This window comes from Entelurus aequoreus, linkage group LG22 (genome assembly GCF_033978785.1).
Source record: "Entelurus aequoreus isolate RoL-2023_Sb linkage group LG22, RoL_Eaeq_v1.1, whole genome shotgun sequence".
Taxonomy (NCBI): Eukaryota; Metazoa; Chordata; class Actinopteri; order Syngnathiformes; family Syngnathidae; genus Entelurus; species Entelurus aequoreus.
In genome coordinates this window covers 37,452,793-37,469,586 of record NC_084752.1, presented here as the reverse complement: position 1 = coordinate 37,469,586, position 16,794 = coordinate 37,452,793, and the positions used below count along the sequence as shown (strand labels likewise).

General features: G+C 40.0%; 1 protein-coding gene across 1 annotated transcript in view; it reads right to left on the bottom strand.

The window, feature by feature from the left end:
- LOC133639640 (sodium/calcium exchanger 1-like) overlaps positions 1–16,794 on the bottom strand; it is a 40,186-nt gene that overhangs the window by 23,357 nt on the left and 35 nt on the right. Inside the window, exons 2-5 of the mRNA XM_062033126.1 lie at positions 16,656–16,752; positions 4,027–4,931; positions 2,712–3,483; positions 560–666 (exon numbers count right to left, since the gene is read on the bottom strand). Of these exons, the coding sequence (XP_061889110.1) occupies positions 560–666; positions 2,712–3,483; positions 4,027–4,912 (1,765 nt within the window). The 5' untranslated portion in view covers positions 4,913–4,931; positions 16,656–16,752. The remainder of the gene's footprint in view (positions 1–559; positions 667–2,711; positions 3,484–4,026; positions 4,932–16,655; positions 16,753–16,794) is intronic.

The window sequence follows — 16,794 nt, the reverse complement described above, 5'->3', positions numbered from 1 at the left end:
TTATTAGCTAACAACTTACCAAACAGTTAACAATTAACTAGCTAACCAAAAACCTAAATAAGTGACTTTCGTAACTAGCTAACAACTTACTTAACAGTTAACCAATTAACTTGCTAACCATAAACCTAAATAATTGACTATAACTAGCTAACAACTTACCAAACAGTTAACCAATTAACTAGCGAACCAAAAACCTAAATAAGTGACGTCGTAACTAGCTAACAACTTACTTAACAGTAAACCAATTGACTAGCTAACCAAAACCTAAATAATTGACTGCGTAACTAGCTCACAACTTACTTAACAGTTAACCAATTGACTAGCTAACCAAAACCTAAATAATTGACTTTGTAACTGGCTCACAACTTACTAAACAGTTAACCGGCAATTAACCAGATAGCCAACTAACTAAACGATTGACTGATTAACTAGCTAAGCAAAACAGGAAATAATTGACTGATAAACCAACTAACTAAAGAGTTGAGTGATGAAGTAGTTAACATAATAGCAGTGAAGTTTGAGAGAAGTGATTGGTGGAATACAGCAAGGCCACACCCACCTTTTCTCTGGCTCGTCTCCAGCAGACGAGGCTCACCGAGCTCCAGGAAGAAGTTCTTGTTCTTCTCGTACTGCTCGTCTGCCACCACCTGGATGCTCACATTCTGACTGGAACCACCGCACGCAGAGCAAGGAAGGAGGAGGAGGGGAAAGAGATCAAGAAAGAGGATCAGAAAAAGAAGGAGGAGAAGGAGAAGAAGAGAGAGGAGGAGGAGAAGCAGAAGAAGAAGGGATGAGAAGAAGAAGAAAGAGGAGAAGAAGAATAAGGAGGAGGAAATGAAGAAAGAGGAGGAGAATAAGAAGAAGAAAAAGAAAGAGAAGAGTGAGAAGAAGAAAGAGGATGGGAAGAAGAAGAAAGGAAAAGAAGAAGAAGGAGAAGAAGAAGAGAGAGAAGAATGAGATGAAGAAAGAGGATGAAAAGAAAAAGAAAGAGGAAAAGAAGGAGGAGGAGAAGAAAGATTAGAAGAAGAAGAAGAAGAAAGAGGAGGAGGAGGAGAAGAAAACAGAGGATGATAAGTAGAAGAAGGAGGAGAAGCAGGAGGAGGAGAAGGAGGAGGAGTAGGAGATGAAGAAAGAGGAGGAGGAGGAGAAGAAGAAGGGGGAGAAGAAAGAGGAGGAGGAGAAGAAGCAGAAGCAGAAGAAGAAAGAGAAGAAGAAGAAAGAGAAAAAGAAGAAGAAGAAGAAGAAAAAGGAGGAGGAGGAGAAGAAATAGGATGAGAAGAAGAAGAAAGAGGAGAAGCAGGAGGAGGAAGAGATGAAGAAAGAGGAGGAGAAGAAGAAGAAGAAGAAAGAGGAGGATAAGGAGAAGCAGAAGAAGAAGAAGAAGAAGAAAGAGGAGGAGAAGGAGAAGCAGAAGAAGAAGAAGAAAGACAAGAATGAGATGAAGAAAGAGGATGAAAAGAAGAAGAAGAAGAAGAAGAAGAAGAAGAAGGAGGAGGAGATGAAGAACAAGAACAAGAATGAGAAAAATGAGATGAAAAAAGAGCATGAGAAGAAGAAGAAGAAGAAGAAGAGGATGAGAAGAAGAAGAAGAAGGGGGAGAAAGAGGAGACAAAGGAGAACAAGAAGAAGAAAGAGGAGAAGAAGAAGAAGAAGAAGAAAGAGAAGAAGAATAATATGAAAGAGGAGGAGAAGAAGAAGAAGAAGAAGAAAGAGGAGGAGGAGATGAAAATGATGAAAAAAAAGAAGAAAGAAAAGAGAAGATGAAGAAAAAGAAGAAGAAAGAGGAGAAGAAGTACAAGAAGAAGGAGAAGAAAGAGGAGGAAGAGAAGAAGAAGGAGAAGAAGAAAGAGGAGGAGGAGAAAAAGAAAGAGGAGGAGGAGAAGAAGTAGAAGAAAGAGGATGAGAAGAAGAAGAAAGAGAAGAAGGAGGAGGAGATGAAGAAAGAGGATGAGAAGAAGAAAAAGAAGAATGAGATGAAGAAAGAGGATGAGAAGAAGAAGAAAGAGGAAAAGAAGAAGAAAGAGGAGAAGAAGGAGAAGAAGAAGAACAAGAAGAAGAAGAAGAAGAAGAAGAAGAAGAAAGAGGAGAAGAAGAAGGAAGAGGAGAAGAAGGAGGAGAAGGAGAAGAAGGAGAAGAAGAAGGAGGAGGAGGAGGAGAAGAAGAAGAAGGAGAAGAACGAGAAGGAGAAGAAGAAGGAGAAGAAGAAGGAGAAGAAGAAGAAAGAGGAAAAGAAGAAGGAGGAGGAGAAGAAGGAGGAGAAAGAGAAGGAGAAGGAGAAGAAGAAGACCAAGAAGAAGAAGAAGGAGAAGAAGGAGAAGAAGAAGGAGAAGAAGAAGAAGGAGGAGAAGGAGAAGAAGGAGGAGAAGGAGAAGGAGAAAACGGAGGAGAAGAAGAACAAGAAGAAGAAGAAGGAGAAGAAGAAGAAGAAGGTGAAGAAAGAGAGGAAGGAGAAAAAGAAGGAGGAGAAGAAGAAGAAGAAGGAGGAGAAGAAGGAGAAGAAGGAGAAGAAGAAGAAGGAGAAGAAGGAGGAGGAGAAGGAGAAGGAGAAGGAGAAAAAGAAGGAGGAGAAGAAGAACAAGAAGAAGAAGAAGAAGGAGAAGAAGAAGGTGAAGAAAGAGAGGAAGGAGAAAACGAAGGAGGAGAAGAAGAAGATGAAGAAGAAGGAGAAGAAGAAGTATGAATAATAACCAAAAGTAAGAATTCTTGCTCACCATATTTCATTGTTGTGAAATTGCAGGACACCATGATTGTCCTCAAAGTGTCGTCCTCCACCTTTAGCACTGCCTTCAAGGGTTCTGTACGGCAGCAGAACAAGTCCTCTGGATCCTGAACTTCTCAGCACCTTCACCTCCATCACGCCCACACTTTCACTCACACTCAGCATCTCCTCCTCCAAGTTGAAGATGCCCGCGTGGTCGTCATCCAAGATGGCGACGGTGGCGGTGGAGGACACACCTAAAGTGACGTGGGATTCTTCTCCTTCCTGGTGGGACGTCAGCCTCACCTGGCTCAGGTGCACCAGGAAGTGCTCCTCTTCTTCAAAGATGTCGTCATCCATGATGTCGATGAGGATCTCCTTGACCGTCTCGCCTGCTGCGAACACCAAGGTTCCGCGTGCCGAGCGGTAGTCTGACCCGGCGATGGCGGTGCCGTCTTGTGTGTGGTAGTCCACGGCGACTGTCGCGCTGAGGCCGCCGCCTCGTCGAACCACGTTCAGTGCCATGCTGCCGCAGTTCTCCACGCATTGATAGCTGGAGGACTGGAAGAAGACCTCGCAGGAGGACCTGTTTGTTCTTGTCTGGTGGGCCGCCCTCTTCTTTGGGACGTCGGCTGTTCCTGTCGTGGCCAGCGGGGTGTTGAACGCCATCAGCTGCTTCGCTTTCAACTCCGCTTCTTCCGATCTCCAGCCACGCTCGCCACTCGGCAGCTCCTTGCCCTGCGGTGGCTCCCTGCCCCGTTGCAGCTCCCCACCCTGCAGAAGCTCTTCACCACGTTGCCGCTCTTCACCCTCCAGAAGCTCTTCGTCCCTTTGCAGCTCCTCCTTGCTCCGCGGTGGCTCCCTGCCCCGTCGCATTTCCTCACCCTGTCGAAGCTCTTCACCACGTTGCCGCTCTTCACCCTCCAGAAGCTCTTCGTCTCTTTGCAGCTCCTCCTTGCTCCGTGGTGGCTCCCTGCCCCGTTGCAGCTCCCCACCCTGCAGAAGCTCTTTACCACATTGCCGCTCTTCACCCTCCAGAAGCTCTTCGTCCCTTTGCAGCTCCTCCTTGCTCCGCGGTGGCTCCCTGCCCCGTCGCATTTCCTCACCCTGTCGAAGCTCTTCACCACGTTGCCGCTCTTCACCCTCCAGAAGCTCTTCGTCTCTTTGCAGCTCCTCCTTGCTCCGCGGTGGCTCCCTGCCCCGTTGCAGCTCCCCACCCTGCAGAAGCTCTTCACCACGTTGCCGCTCTTCACCCTGCAGAAGCTCTTCGTCCCTTTGCAGCTCCTCCTTGCTCCGCGGTGGCTCCCTGCCCCGTCGCATTTCCTCACCCTGTCGAAGCTCTTCGCCCCGTCGCAGCTCCCGGCCCCCCGGCAGGAAGCTTCCAACATTCATTTCCACGTCAGCTTTGGAGGGAAAATCCGGCCGTCCTTCGGTCTCGATAATGACGCCCCTGTGCTTCCCAGCTCGGTAGCGCTTGTACACGTACTTGTAGAAGAGCAGGCGGCGGTCGGCGACGTACGCCAAGCCCACGCACACGGGAAAGAAGAAGAGCGTGAGAAGCCCCTCCCAGATCTGAACGACGCCCGGCGAGAAGACGGCCAGGATGAGGTAGAGCCAGATGTAGGCGAAGACGCTCCAGGCGGCCGTGACGAAGAAGACGCGCAAGTGTTTGATTCGCCGCGTTTGCCCGTCGGGGATGACGTAGACGCAGAGGCCGATGATGACGAACATGTTAAAGGCGGCGCTTCCCACGATGGTGTTGGGGCCCAGCTCGCCGGCGTCAAAGTTGTGACCGCAGACTTCCACCACGGACAGCAGGATTTCTGGTGCCGAGGACCCCAGCGCCATGAGCGTCAAGTTGGACACGGTCTCGTTCCAGACCCTCACGGTGGTGATCTCCTTCTGGCCGTTGGCGTTCTTGATGCTGACCCGCCTCTCCTGGGACGTGATGACCTGGATGGACGCCATGAAGCGGTCGGCGATGATGGACACGCCCAGGAACATGTACGCCAAGCCCGCAAAATAGATGCTGGCCCGAGCCACCCGCTCGGAGAAGGTGGGGTCTTCCGGCCGCCACACCGACAAGATGACGCCATCTTTGCACTCGCTGCTGCCGCCACATTTGCTGTGATTGGTCGGCGTGTGGTTGGTGGGAGGAGCCTGTGAGCACGCCAGGTTCAAGCACGCCAACAGCATGAGTGATGATGTCATCATGGCGATGATGACCACCAGCCTGCCGCAAGCAAGCATACCATTATTATTATTATGCTAATATATTAAATTATATATATATATTATACATTTATATTGATGTATCATTATTATGATACATCAATATATGTAATACATATGTAATATAGCACATATGTATTACATCAGTGGTCCCCAACCACCGGGCCGCGACCGATTGGTACCGGGCCGCACAAGAATTTAAAAAAAAAAAAAAAAAAAATTTTTTTTTTTTTTTTTTTTTTATGAAATCAACATAAAAAACACAATATATACATTCTATATCAATATAGATCAATACAGTCTGCAGGGATACAGTCCGTAAGCACACATGATTGTATTTATTTATGTAAAAAAAAAATTTAAAAAAAAAAAAAAAATTTTTTTTTTTTTTTTTTTTTAAATACACCCCCCCCCAACCGGTCCGTGGGACCAATTTTCAAGCGTTGCTGCAATGCAAGCAGCCCATATTATTATTGCCCATACTTCAAACTTTGTTCTTCATCTTATTATAGTTCCAACACATTTCTCTTACCACCACGAGACGAACCGGCCCACGAACCCCCACATATGTTATACCGTTGGAAAGGTTTCGTTCACGCCGATGGGCATATTTTAAATTGGGAACATTTCAAGTTACCATGGCGATTCTATTCAAGAATAAACAAAAACATGGGCCAATTGAATGGGAACACACCTTTATAATGGCGAATATTTCCAGCAGACCTGCGAGATTACCTCAGCTACACTTTCACGTAGCTTGGTGCTAAACGTCTCGTTTTTTTCCACACACTTGTCTACTTTAACCCTGGCTAAAAAGTTTTAATGTCCAATGTTTGCTTTTGGCTAGATGGCCATCGTAGTGAGGCGGGCGCCATCGGCTCAGCCTTTCCCCATTAAAGCGGATGGCTCTCACACTGTAATTTTCTAGAGCATAGAAGCTCCTGAAAATGTGCTTTTCTTTGGTGAAAAACTTGTCCTCACGGCCACATCTTTTATGCCACTGTCATGCCACTGTCATGTGTTTATATATATACGTGTATATATACACGTATATATACGTTTATATATACACATATACAGTATATACGTGTATATATACACATATATATACGTGTATATATACACATATATATACGTGTATAAATACACATATATATATATATACGTGTATATATACACATATATATACGTGTATATATACACATATATATATACATGTATATATACACATATATATACATGTATATATACACATATATATACATGTGTATATATACACATACACAGTATATACGTGTATATATACACACATATATACGTGTATATATACACATATATACGTATATATACACATATATACGTATATATACACATATACGTATATATATATACACATATATACGTATATATACACATATATACGTATATATATACACATATATACGTATATATATACACATATATACGTGTGTATATATACACATACATATACGTGTATATACACATATATATGTGTATGTACACATATATATGTATATATACACATATATGTATATATATAAATGATAAATAAAATGACATATATATACGTGTATACACACACATATATATATACGTGTATATATACACATATATGTATACGTGTATATATACACACATACAGTATATACGTGTATATATACACATATATATACGTGTATATATACACATATATACGTATATATATACACATATATATGTATATATACACATATATGTACCGTAATTTCCGGACTATAAGCCGCTACTTTTTCCCCTCGTTCTGGTCCCTGCGGCTTATACAAGGGTGCGGCTTATTTACGGCCTGTTCTTCGCCGACACCGACGAAGAGGATTTCGGTGGTTTTAGTACGCAGGAGGAAGACGATCACACAATGATTAAAGACTGACTTTTCATATACCGGTAGGCTGGTTATTTTGATAACGTACAGGCGAGCACTTTGTATTACTTTGCACCGTTGTAGTATTTGTACTCTGCACGAATGCTGTTCGCCATGTCAAAGATGTGAAAGTTTGATTGAATGATTGAAAGATTTATTGTTAATAAATGGGACGCTTTGCGTTCCCAAATAGTCATCTCTGTCCCGACAATCCCCTCCCTGATAGCAGGAACCCCTATATACTACGGTAATTACACATCAAAACCCTGCGGCTTATAGTCGGGTGCGGCTTATATATGGAGCAATCTGTATTTTCCCCTAAATTTAGCTGGTGCGGCTTATAGCCAGGTGCGGCTTATAGTCCGGAAATTACGGTATATATATATACACATATATGTATATATATGTATATATACACATATATATATGTATATATACACATATATTTGTATATATACACATATATATGTATATATACACATATATATGTATATATACACATATATATATATGTATATATATATTAATATATATATATATATATATATATATATATATATATATATAGTATATATGTATATATACACATATATATGTATATATACACATATATATGTATATAAACACATATATATATATATGTATACACACACACACACACACACACACACACACACACACACACACACACACGCACGCACGCACGCACGCACGCACGCACGCACGCACGCACGCACACACATACATACATATATGATGTGTTGATGGATTCAAAATACAAATGCAGTAAAACTTACCTGCAACTCTTTTGATCACTCTGTATATATTACTACTCCACAAAGGGCAGTACTACTACTCCACAAAGGGCAGTACTACTACTCCACAAAGGGCAGTACTACTACTCCACAAAGTACAATAGTACTACTACACAAAGTATAGTATTACTGCTACACAAAGTACAATAGTACTACTACACAAAGTATAGTATTACTGCTACACAAAGTACAATAGTAATACTACACAAAGTCAAGTATTAGTACTACTACACAAAGTACAGTATTACTACTACACAAAGTACAATAGTACTACTACACAAAGTATAGTATTACTGCTACACAAAGTACAATAGTAATACTACACAAAGTCAAGTATTAGTACTACTACACAAAGTACAGTATTACTACTACACAAAGTACAATAATAATACTACACCAAGTACAGTGTTTCTACTACACAAAGTACAATAGTAATACTACACAAAGTACAGTATTACTACTCCACAAAGTACAATAGTACTACTACACAAAGTCAAGTATTAGTACTACTACGCAAAGTACAGTAGTACTTGTACACGAAATACAGTATTATTAGTACAAATTAGACAAATACAGCACCACTACTAAACAAAGTACAGTATTACAATTACAAAAAAGGAGTACTACAACTACACCAAATACAGTACTACTACTATTACACAAAGTACAATAGTACTACTACACAAAATCCAGTACTACTACTAGCAAATAGCAAATATAATAGTACTATAAAAGAAAACACAGTAATACAACTCCCCCAAATATAATACTACTACCACAAACACACTACTACAACTACTTCAGCAAACACACTACTACTACTCCAGCAAATACACTACTACTACTCCAGCAAATACACTACTACTACTCCAGCAAATACACTACTACTACTACAGCAAATACACTACTACTACTCCAGCAAATTGGGTATTACTACAGTACTATTACAGAAAAGGTAGTACCACTACTCTAGCAAACAGTACTATTACAGCAAAGGTAGAACTACTACTCCAGCCAACGAGGTATTATTACATAAAAACAGTACTATTACAGCAAAGGGAGTACCACTACTCCAGCAAACAGTACTACTACAGTAAAGGTAGTACTACTACTCCCGAAAACAGGGTACTACTCCAACAAACGGGGTGTTACTAGAGTACTCCAGCAAAGGCAGTAATCCAACAAGTAGAAATTATGAGAAAGGAAGATCAACCAGCAGACTCACCGCTGATGATGTCATTGGTGGATGGGCGGAGCCAAGATGGTCCCGCCCCTGCAAACACACTTTGGGGGGTGGCAGATAAAACGCCCTTAAAGCAGCTGATAACATTCTAAAGATGGCTGACAGTGAGCGTCTTATCAGCGTTTGGTGAGGACACCACCAAATAAGGTCTCGACTTTATGTTAGCGATAGCGACTAACGCGACCAACAAGATCTGAACTTTATGTTAGCGATAGCGACTCACACCACCAAATAAGGTCTCGACTTTATGTTAGCGATAGCGACTAACGCGACCAACAAGGTCTGAACTTTATGTTAGCGATAGCGACTCACACCACCAAATAAGGTCTCGACTTTATGTTAGCAATAGCGACTAAAGCGACCAACAAGGTCTGAACTTTATGTTAGCGATTGCGACTAACACCACCAAATAAGGTATCAACTTTATGTTAGCGATAGCGACTAACGCGACCAACAATGTCTGAACTTTATGTTAGCGATAGCGACTAATGCGACCAAATAAGGTCTCAACTTTATGTTAGCGATAGCGGCTAACGCGACCAACAAGGTCTGAACTTTATGTTAGCGATAGCAGCTAACGCGACCAACAAGGTCTGAACTTTATGTTAGCGATAGCAACTAACGCGACAAACATGGTCTGAACTTTATGTTAGCGATAGCAACTAACGCAACAAACAAGGTCTGAACTTTATGTTAGCGATAGCGACTAACGTGACCAAATAAGGTCTCAACTTTATGTTAGCGATAGCGGCTAACGCAACCAACAAGGTCTGAACTTTATTTTAGCGATAGCAACTAACGCGACCAACAAGGTCTGAACTTTATGTTAGCGATAACGAATAATGCGGCCAAATACGGTTTCAACTTTATGTTAGCGATAGCGGCTAACGCGACCAACAAGGTCTCAACTATATGTTAGCGATAGCGGCTAACGCGACCAACAAGGTCTGAACTGTATGTTAGCGATAGCAACTAACGCGACAAAGAAGGTCTGAACTTTATGTTAGCGATAGCGACTAATGCGACCAAATAAGGTCTCAACTTTATGTTAGCGATAGCGGCTAACGCGACCAACAAGGTCTGAACTTTATGTTAGCGATAGCAACTAACGTGACAAACAAGGTCTGAACTTTATGTTAGCAATAGCGACTAACGCGACCAACAAGGTCTGAACTTTATGTTTATGTTTATGTTAGCGATAATGGGAAGATAGTCTCATGTCACTGCTCTCACGATGTAGAACTATTAACTATAAAATGCAGGCCATTTTATTTACCCGGGAATTCAGTGCTATGATCTTCACAGCAGTGTACATTCCCCCCAGTGCTAACACCAAAGAAGCTTTGAATGCTTTGTATTGCTCCAGCAATGAACAGCAATCTACACATCCAGAAGGAGTTTTCATCAAGCTAACATGAAAATTGTGTTCCCCCATTTCCATCAATATGTGAATTTTGCAACCAGGGGTGGAAACACGCTGGACATGGTGTACAGCAATATTAAACACGCGTTTAAAGCTGCACCGCGCCCCCACCTCGGCTCCTCAGACCATCTATCTGTGATGCTAATTCCTGCATACAAGCCCCTGCTGGCTGATCAGGAATCAAGCTACAGTGACGCAGGTGAGGACCTGACCAGAGGCTGGCAATGGAAGCATTACAAGACTGCTTCGAAAGCACAGACTGGGACATGTTCAAGGCAGCCGCCACCGCTAATCATAACACGTGTGGAGGAGTATGCAGAGTCTGTGTCCGCATACATTCAGAAGTGCACGGAGGATGTTAGTGTGATCAAGAACATCCCCACATGGGCCAAGGAGAAACCCTAGATGAACAGTGAGGTACGTGCAATGCTGAAGGCTCGGAACAAGGCTTTTAAATCTGGCGACATTGTAGCCAGATTTAAAACAGCCAGAGCTAACCTGAACCGTGCCATTAAGGTTGCAAAGCGTGCTCACAGTCAGAAAGTGCAGGACTTCTTCGAGAACCCCACAAACACTAGATGAATGTGGCAGGGCATACAGGTCATCACGGACTATAAAGCTGCCCCCGCCCCTGTGACAACAGTATCAGCTTCCTTAATGACCTAAACAACTACTTTGCAAGGTTTGAGGCACTTAACATCACTCCGGCGAGAAAATACATCCCTCGCCCTGATGAGCAGCCGCTCAACCTGGACACAGCGGATGTCTGGAAAACCCTGAAGAGAGTGAAACTTCGGAAAGCAGTGGGACCTGATGACATTCCGGGCAAGGTGCTTAAGGGATGTGCAGACCAGCTGGCGGGGGTTCTCACAGACATCTTCAACATCTCGCTGACCCAGGCTGTGGTACCATCATGTTTTAAGACGGCCACAATCATTCCAGTGCCTAAAAAACCCACAATCTCCTCCCTCAATGATTATCGCCCCGTGGCACTCACCCCCATCATAATGAAGTGCTTGGAGAGGCTGGTAAAGGAATACATTGTCTCCAGACTCCCCCCCACATTCGACCCATACCAGATTGCTTATCGCCCTAACCGCTCCACAGAGGACGCCATCTCCTCAGCACTCCACCTGAGCTTAGAACATCTGGAAGGAAAGGACACACACGTGCGGATGTTGTTTCTGGACTTCAGCTCGGCGTTCAACACCATCATCCCGTAGCACCTGGTGAGCAAACCTTGGATTCAGTACCCCCCTATGCAACTGGCTGCTTGACTTCCTCACAGAGAGACCCCGGTCTGTGAGAGTGGGCAACAACACCTCCAGTGCCATCTCCCTGACCACCGGCACCCCCCAGGGCTGCGTCCTGAGTCCGCTGCTGTTCACGTTGATGACCCATGACTGCTGCGCCAGGTCCACTACTAACCACATTGTGAAGTACACGACAGTAGTGGGCCTCATCCGTGACAACAACAACATGGACTACAGGGAGGAGGTGAAACTCCTGGTTGACTGGTGCAGAACCAACAACCTGGTCCTGAATGTCAACAAGACCAAGGAGATCATCATTGACTTCAGGAAGCACCAGTCCAGCCACACTCCACTCTTCATCAATTTAACTTATCCCAGTCCAAAATGAACGTTGTTACAAGTTTAACTTATCCCAGTCCAAAATGAACTTTGTTACAAGTTTAACTTATCCCAGTCCAAATTGAACTTTGTTACAATTTTAACTTATCCCAGTCCAAATTGAACTTGGTTACAAGTTTAACTTATCCCAGTCCAAAATGAACTTCATTGTTACGAGTTCAACTTATCCCAGTCCAAAATGAACTTTTTAGTCACAAGTTAAACTTATCCCAGTCCAAAATGATCTTTTTAGTCACAAGTTAAACTTATCCCAGTCCAAATTGAACTTTGTTACAATTTGAACTTATCCCAGTCCAAAATAAACTTTGTTACAAGTTTAACTTATCCCAGTCCAAAATGAACTTTGTTACAAGTTAAACTTATCCCAGTCCAAATTAACTTTGTTACAAGTTTAACTTATCCCAGTCCTAAATTAACTTTTTAGTCACAAGTTTAACTTATCCCAGTCCAAAATGAACTTTTTAGTCACAAGTTAAACTTATCCCAGTCCAAATTGAACTTTGTTACAATTTTAACTTATCCCAGTCCAAAATAAACTTTGTTACAAGTTTAACTTATCCCAGTCCAAAATGAACTTTGTTACAAGTTAAACTTATCCCAGTCCAAAATTAACTTTGTTACAAGTTTAACTTATCCCAGTCCTAAATTAACTTTTTAGTCACAAGTTTAACTTATCCCAGTCCTAAATGATCTTTTTAGTCACAAGTTTAACTTATCCCAGTCCAAAATGAACTTTGTTACAAGTTTAACTTATCCCAGTCCAAAATGAACTTTGTTACAAGTTTAACTTATCCCAGTCCAAAATGAACTTTGTTACAAGTTTAACTTATCCCAGTCCAAAATGAACTTTGTTACAAGTTTAACTTATCCCAGTCCAAAATGAACTTTGTTACAAGTTTAACTTATCTCAGTCCAAAATGAACTTTGTTACAAGTTTAACTTATCCCAGTCCAAAATGAACTTCATTGTTACAAGTTTAACTTATCCCAGTCCAAAATGAACTTTGTTACAAGTTTAACTTATCCCAGTCCAAAATGAACTTCATTGTCACAAGTTTAACTTATCCCAGTCCAAAATGAACTTTGTTACAAGTTTAACTTATCCCAGTTCAAATTGAACTTTGTTACAAGTTTAACTTATCCCAGTCCAAAATGAATGTTGTTACAAGTTTAACTTATCCCAGTCCAAAATGAACTTTGTTACAAGTTTAACTTATCCCAGTCCAAAATGAACTTTTTAGTCACAAGTTAAACTTATCCCAGTCCAAAACTATCTTTTTAGTCACAGGTTAAACTTATCCCAGTCCAAAATAAACATTGTTACAAGTTTAACTTATCCCAGTCCAAAATGAACTTTGTTACAAGTTCAACTTATCCCAGTCCAAAACGAACTTTTTAGTCACAAGTTAAACTTATCCCAGTCCAAAATGAACTTTGTTACGAGTTTAACTTATCCCAGTCCAAAATGAACTTTGTTACAAGTTTAACTTATCCCAGTCCAAAATGAACTTCATTGTTACAAGTTCAACTTATCCCAGTCCAAAATGAACTTTTTAGTCACAAGTTAAACTTATCCCAGTCCAAAACGATCTTTTTAGTCACAAGTTAAACTTATCCCAGTCCAAAATAAACGTTGTTACAAGTTTAACTTATCCCAGTCCAATTGAACTTTGTTAGAAGATTAACTTATCCCAGTCCAAATTGAACTTTGTTACAAGTTTAACTTATCTCAGTCCAAATTGAACTTTGTTAGAAGATTAACTTATCCCAGTCCAAATTGAACTTTGTTACAAGTTTAACTTATCCCAGTCCAAAATGAACTTCATTGTTACAAGTTCAACTTATCCCAGTCCAAAATGAACTTTTTAGTCACAAGTTAAACTTATCCCAGTCCAAAACGATCTTTTTAGTCACAAGTTAAACTTATCCCAGTCCAAAATAAACGTTGTTACAAGTTTAACTTATCCCAGTCCAATTGAACTTTGTTAGAAGATTAACTTATCCCAGTCCAAATTGAACTTTGTTACAAGTTTAACTTATCTCAGTCCAAATTGAACTTTGTTACAAGTTTAACTTATCCCAGTCCAAAATGAACTTCATTGTTACAAGTTCAACTTATCCCAGTCCAAAATGAACTTTTTAGTCACAAGTTAAACTTATCCCAGTCCAAAATAAACTTTGTTACAAGTTTAACTTATCCCAGTCCAAAATGAACTTCATTGTTACAAGTTCAACTTATCCCAGTCCAAAATGAAGTTTTTAGTCACAAGTTAAACTTATCTGAGTCCCAAATTAACTTTGTTACAAGTTTAACTTATCCCAGTCCAACATTAACTTCATTGTTACAAGTTTAACTTATCTGAGTCCAAATTGAACTTTATTGTCACAAGTCTAACTTATCTGAGTCCTTTTTGGCACAAGTTTAACTTAATCTGAGTCCCAAATGAACTTTTTAGTTAGAAGTTTAACTTATCTTAGTCCCAAATGAACTTTGTTACAAGTTTAACTTATCTGAGTCCAAAATGAACTTTGTTACAAGTTTAACTTATCCCAGTCTGAAATGAACTTTGTTAAAAGTTTAACTTATCCCAGTCCAATTGAACTTTGTTAGAAGATTAACTTATCCCAGTCCAAATTGAACTTTGTTACAAGTTTAACTTATCTCAGTCCAAATTGAACTTTGTTAGAAGATTAACTTATCCCAGTCCAAATTGAACTTTGTTACAAGTTTAACTTATCTCAGTCCAAATTGAACTTTGTTAGAAGATTAACTTATCCCAGTCCAAATTGAACTTTGTTACAAGTTTAACTTATCCCAGTCCAAATTGAACTTTGTTACAAGTTTAACTTATCTCAGTCCAAAATTAACTTTGTTACAAGTTTAACTTATCCCAGTCCAAAATGAACTTCATTGTTACAAGTTCAACTTATCCCAGTCCAAAATTAACTTTTTAGTCACAAGTTAAACTTAATCTGAGTCCCAAATGAACTTTTTAGTTAGAAGTTTAACTTATCTTAGTCCCAAATGAACTTTGTTACAAGTTTAACTTATCTGAGTCCAAAATGAACTTTGTTACAAGTTTAACTTATCCCAGTCTGAAATGAACTTTGTTAAAAGTTTAACTTATCCCAGTCCAATTGAACTTTGTTAGAAGATTAACTTATCCCAGTCCAAATTGAACTTTGTTACAAGTTTAATTTATCTCAGTCCAAATTGAACTTTGTTAGAAGATTAACTTATCCCAGTCCAAATTGAACTTTGTTACAAGTTTAACTTATCCCAGTCCAAATTGAACTTTGTTACAAGTTTAACTTATCTCAGTCCAAATTGAACTTTGTTAGAAGATTAACTTATCCCAGTCCAAATTGAACTTTGTTACAAGTTTAACTTATCCCAGTCCAAATTGAACTTTGTTACAAGTTTAACTTATCCCAGTCCAAAATGAACTTCATTGTTACAAGTTCAACTTATCCCAGTCCAAAATGAACTTTTTAGTCACAAGTTAAACTTATCCCAGTCCAAATTGAACTTTGTTACAAGTTTAACTTATCCCAGTCCAAAATAAACTTTGTTACAAGTTTAACTTATCCCAGTCCAAAATGATCTTTGTCACAAGTTTAACTTATCCCAGTCCAAAATAAACTTTGTTACAAGTTTAACTTATCCCAGTCCAAAATGAACTTTGTTACAAGTTTAACTTATCCCAGTCCAAAATGATCTTTGTCACAAGTTTAACTTATCCCAGTCCAAAATTAACTTTGTCACAAGTTTAACTTATCCCAGTCCAAAATGAACTTTGTTACAAGTTTAACTTATCCCAGTCCAAATTGAACTTTGTTACAATTTTAACTTATCCCAGTCCAAAATAAACTTTGTTACAAGTTTAACTTATCCCAGTCCAAAATGATCTTTGTCACAAGTTTAACTTATCCCAGTCCAAAATTAACTTTGTTACAAGTTTAACTTATCCCAGTCCTAAATTAACTTTTTAGTCACAAGTTTAACTTATCCCAGTCCTAAATTAACTTTTTAGTCACAAGTTTAACTTATCCCAGTCCTAAATTAACTTTTTAGTCACAAGTTTAACTTATCCTAGTCCAAAATGAACTTAATTGTTGCAAGTTTAACTTATCCCAGTCCAAAATGAACTTTGTTAAAAGTTTAACTTATCCCAGTCCAAAATGAACTTTTTAGTTACAAGTTAACTTATCTGAGTCCCAAATGAACTTTGTTACAAGTTTAACTTATCTGAGTCCAAAATGAACTTTGTTACAAGTTTAACTTATCTGAGTCCAAAATGAAGTTTTTAGTAACAAGTTTAACTTATCTGAGTCCCAAATGAACTTTGTTACAAGTTTAACTTATCTGAGTCCCAAATGAACTTTGTTACAAGTTTAACTTATCGGAGTCCCAAATGAACTTTTTAGTTACAAGTTAACTTATCTGAGTCCCAAATTAACTTTGTTACAAGTTTAACTTATCTGAGTCCAAAATGAACTTTGTTACAAGTTTAACTTATCTGAGTCCCAAATGAACTTTGTTACAAGTTTAACTTATCCAAGTCCAAAATGAACTTTGTTACAAGTTTAACTTATCTGAGTACTTTTTGTCACAAGTTGAACTTATCCCAGTCCAAAAGGAAGCTTTAGTTGGAATGTTTTTATTGAATCTTGCCATGGTTCCAACAGATGAACGTGATCCGAGGTCACTTCCTGGATGGTGTCAGGTCATCTCCATGCTAGCTCGGTGGTTAGCGTCCAACTTCCTGTGCCTGTAGAGGACAAAGTCCACTTAGTGGTCCTCCCGGCCTGCG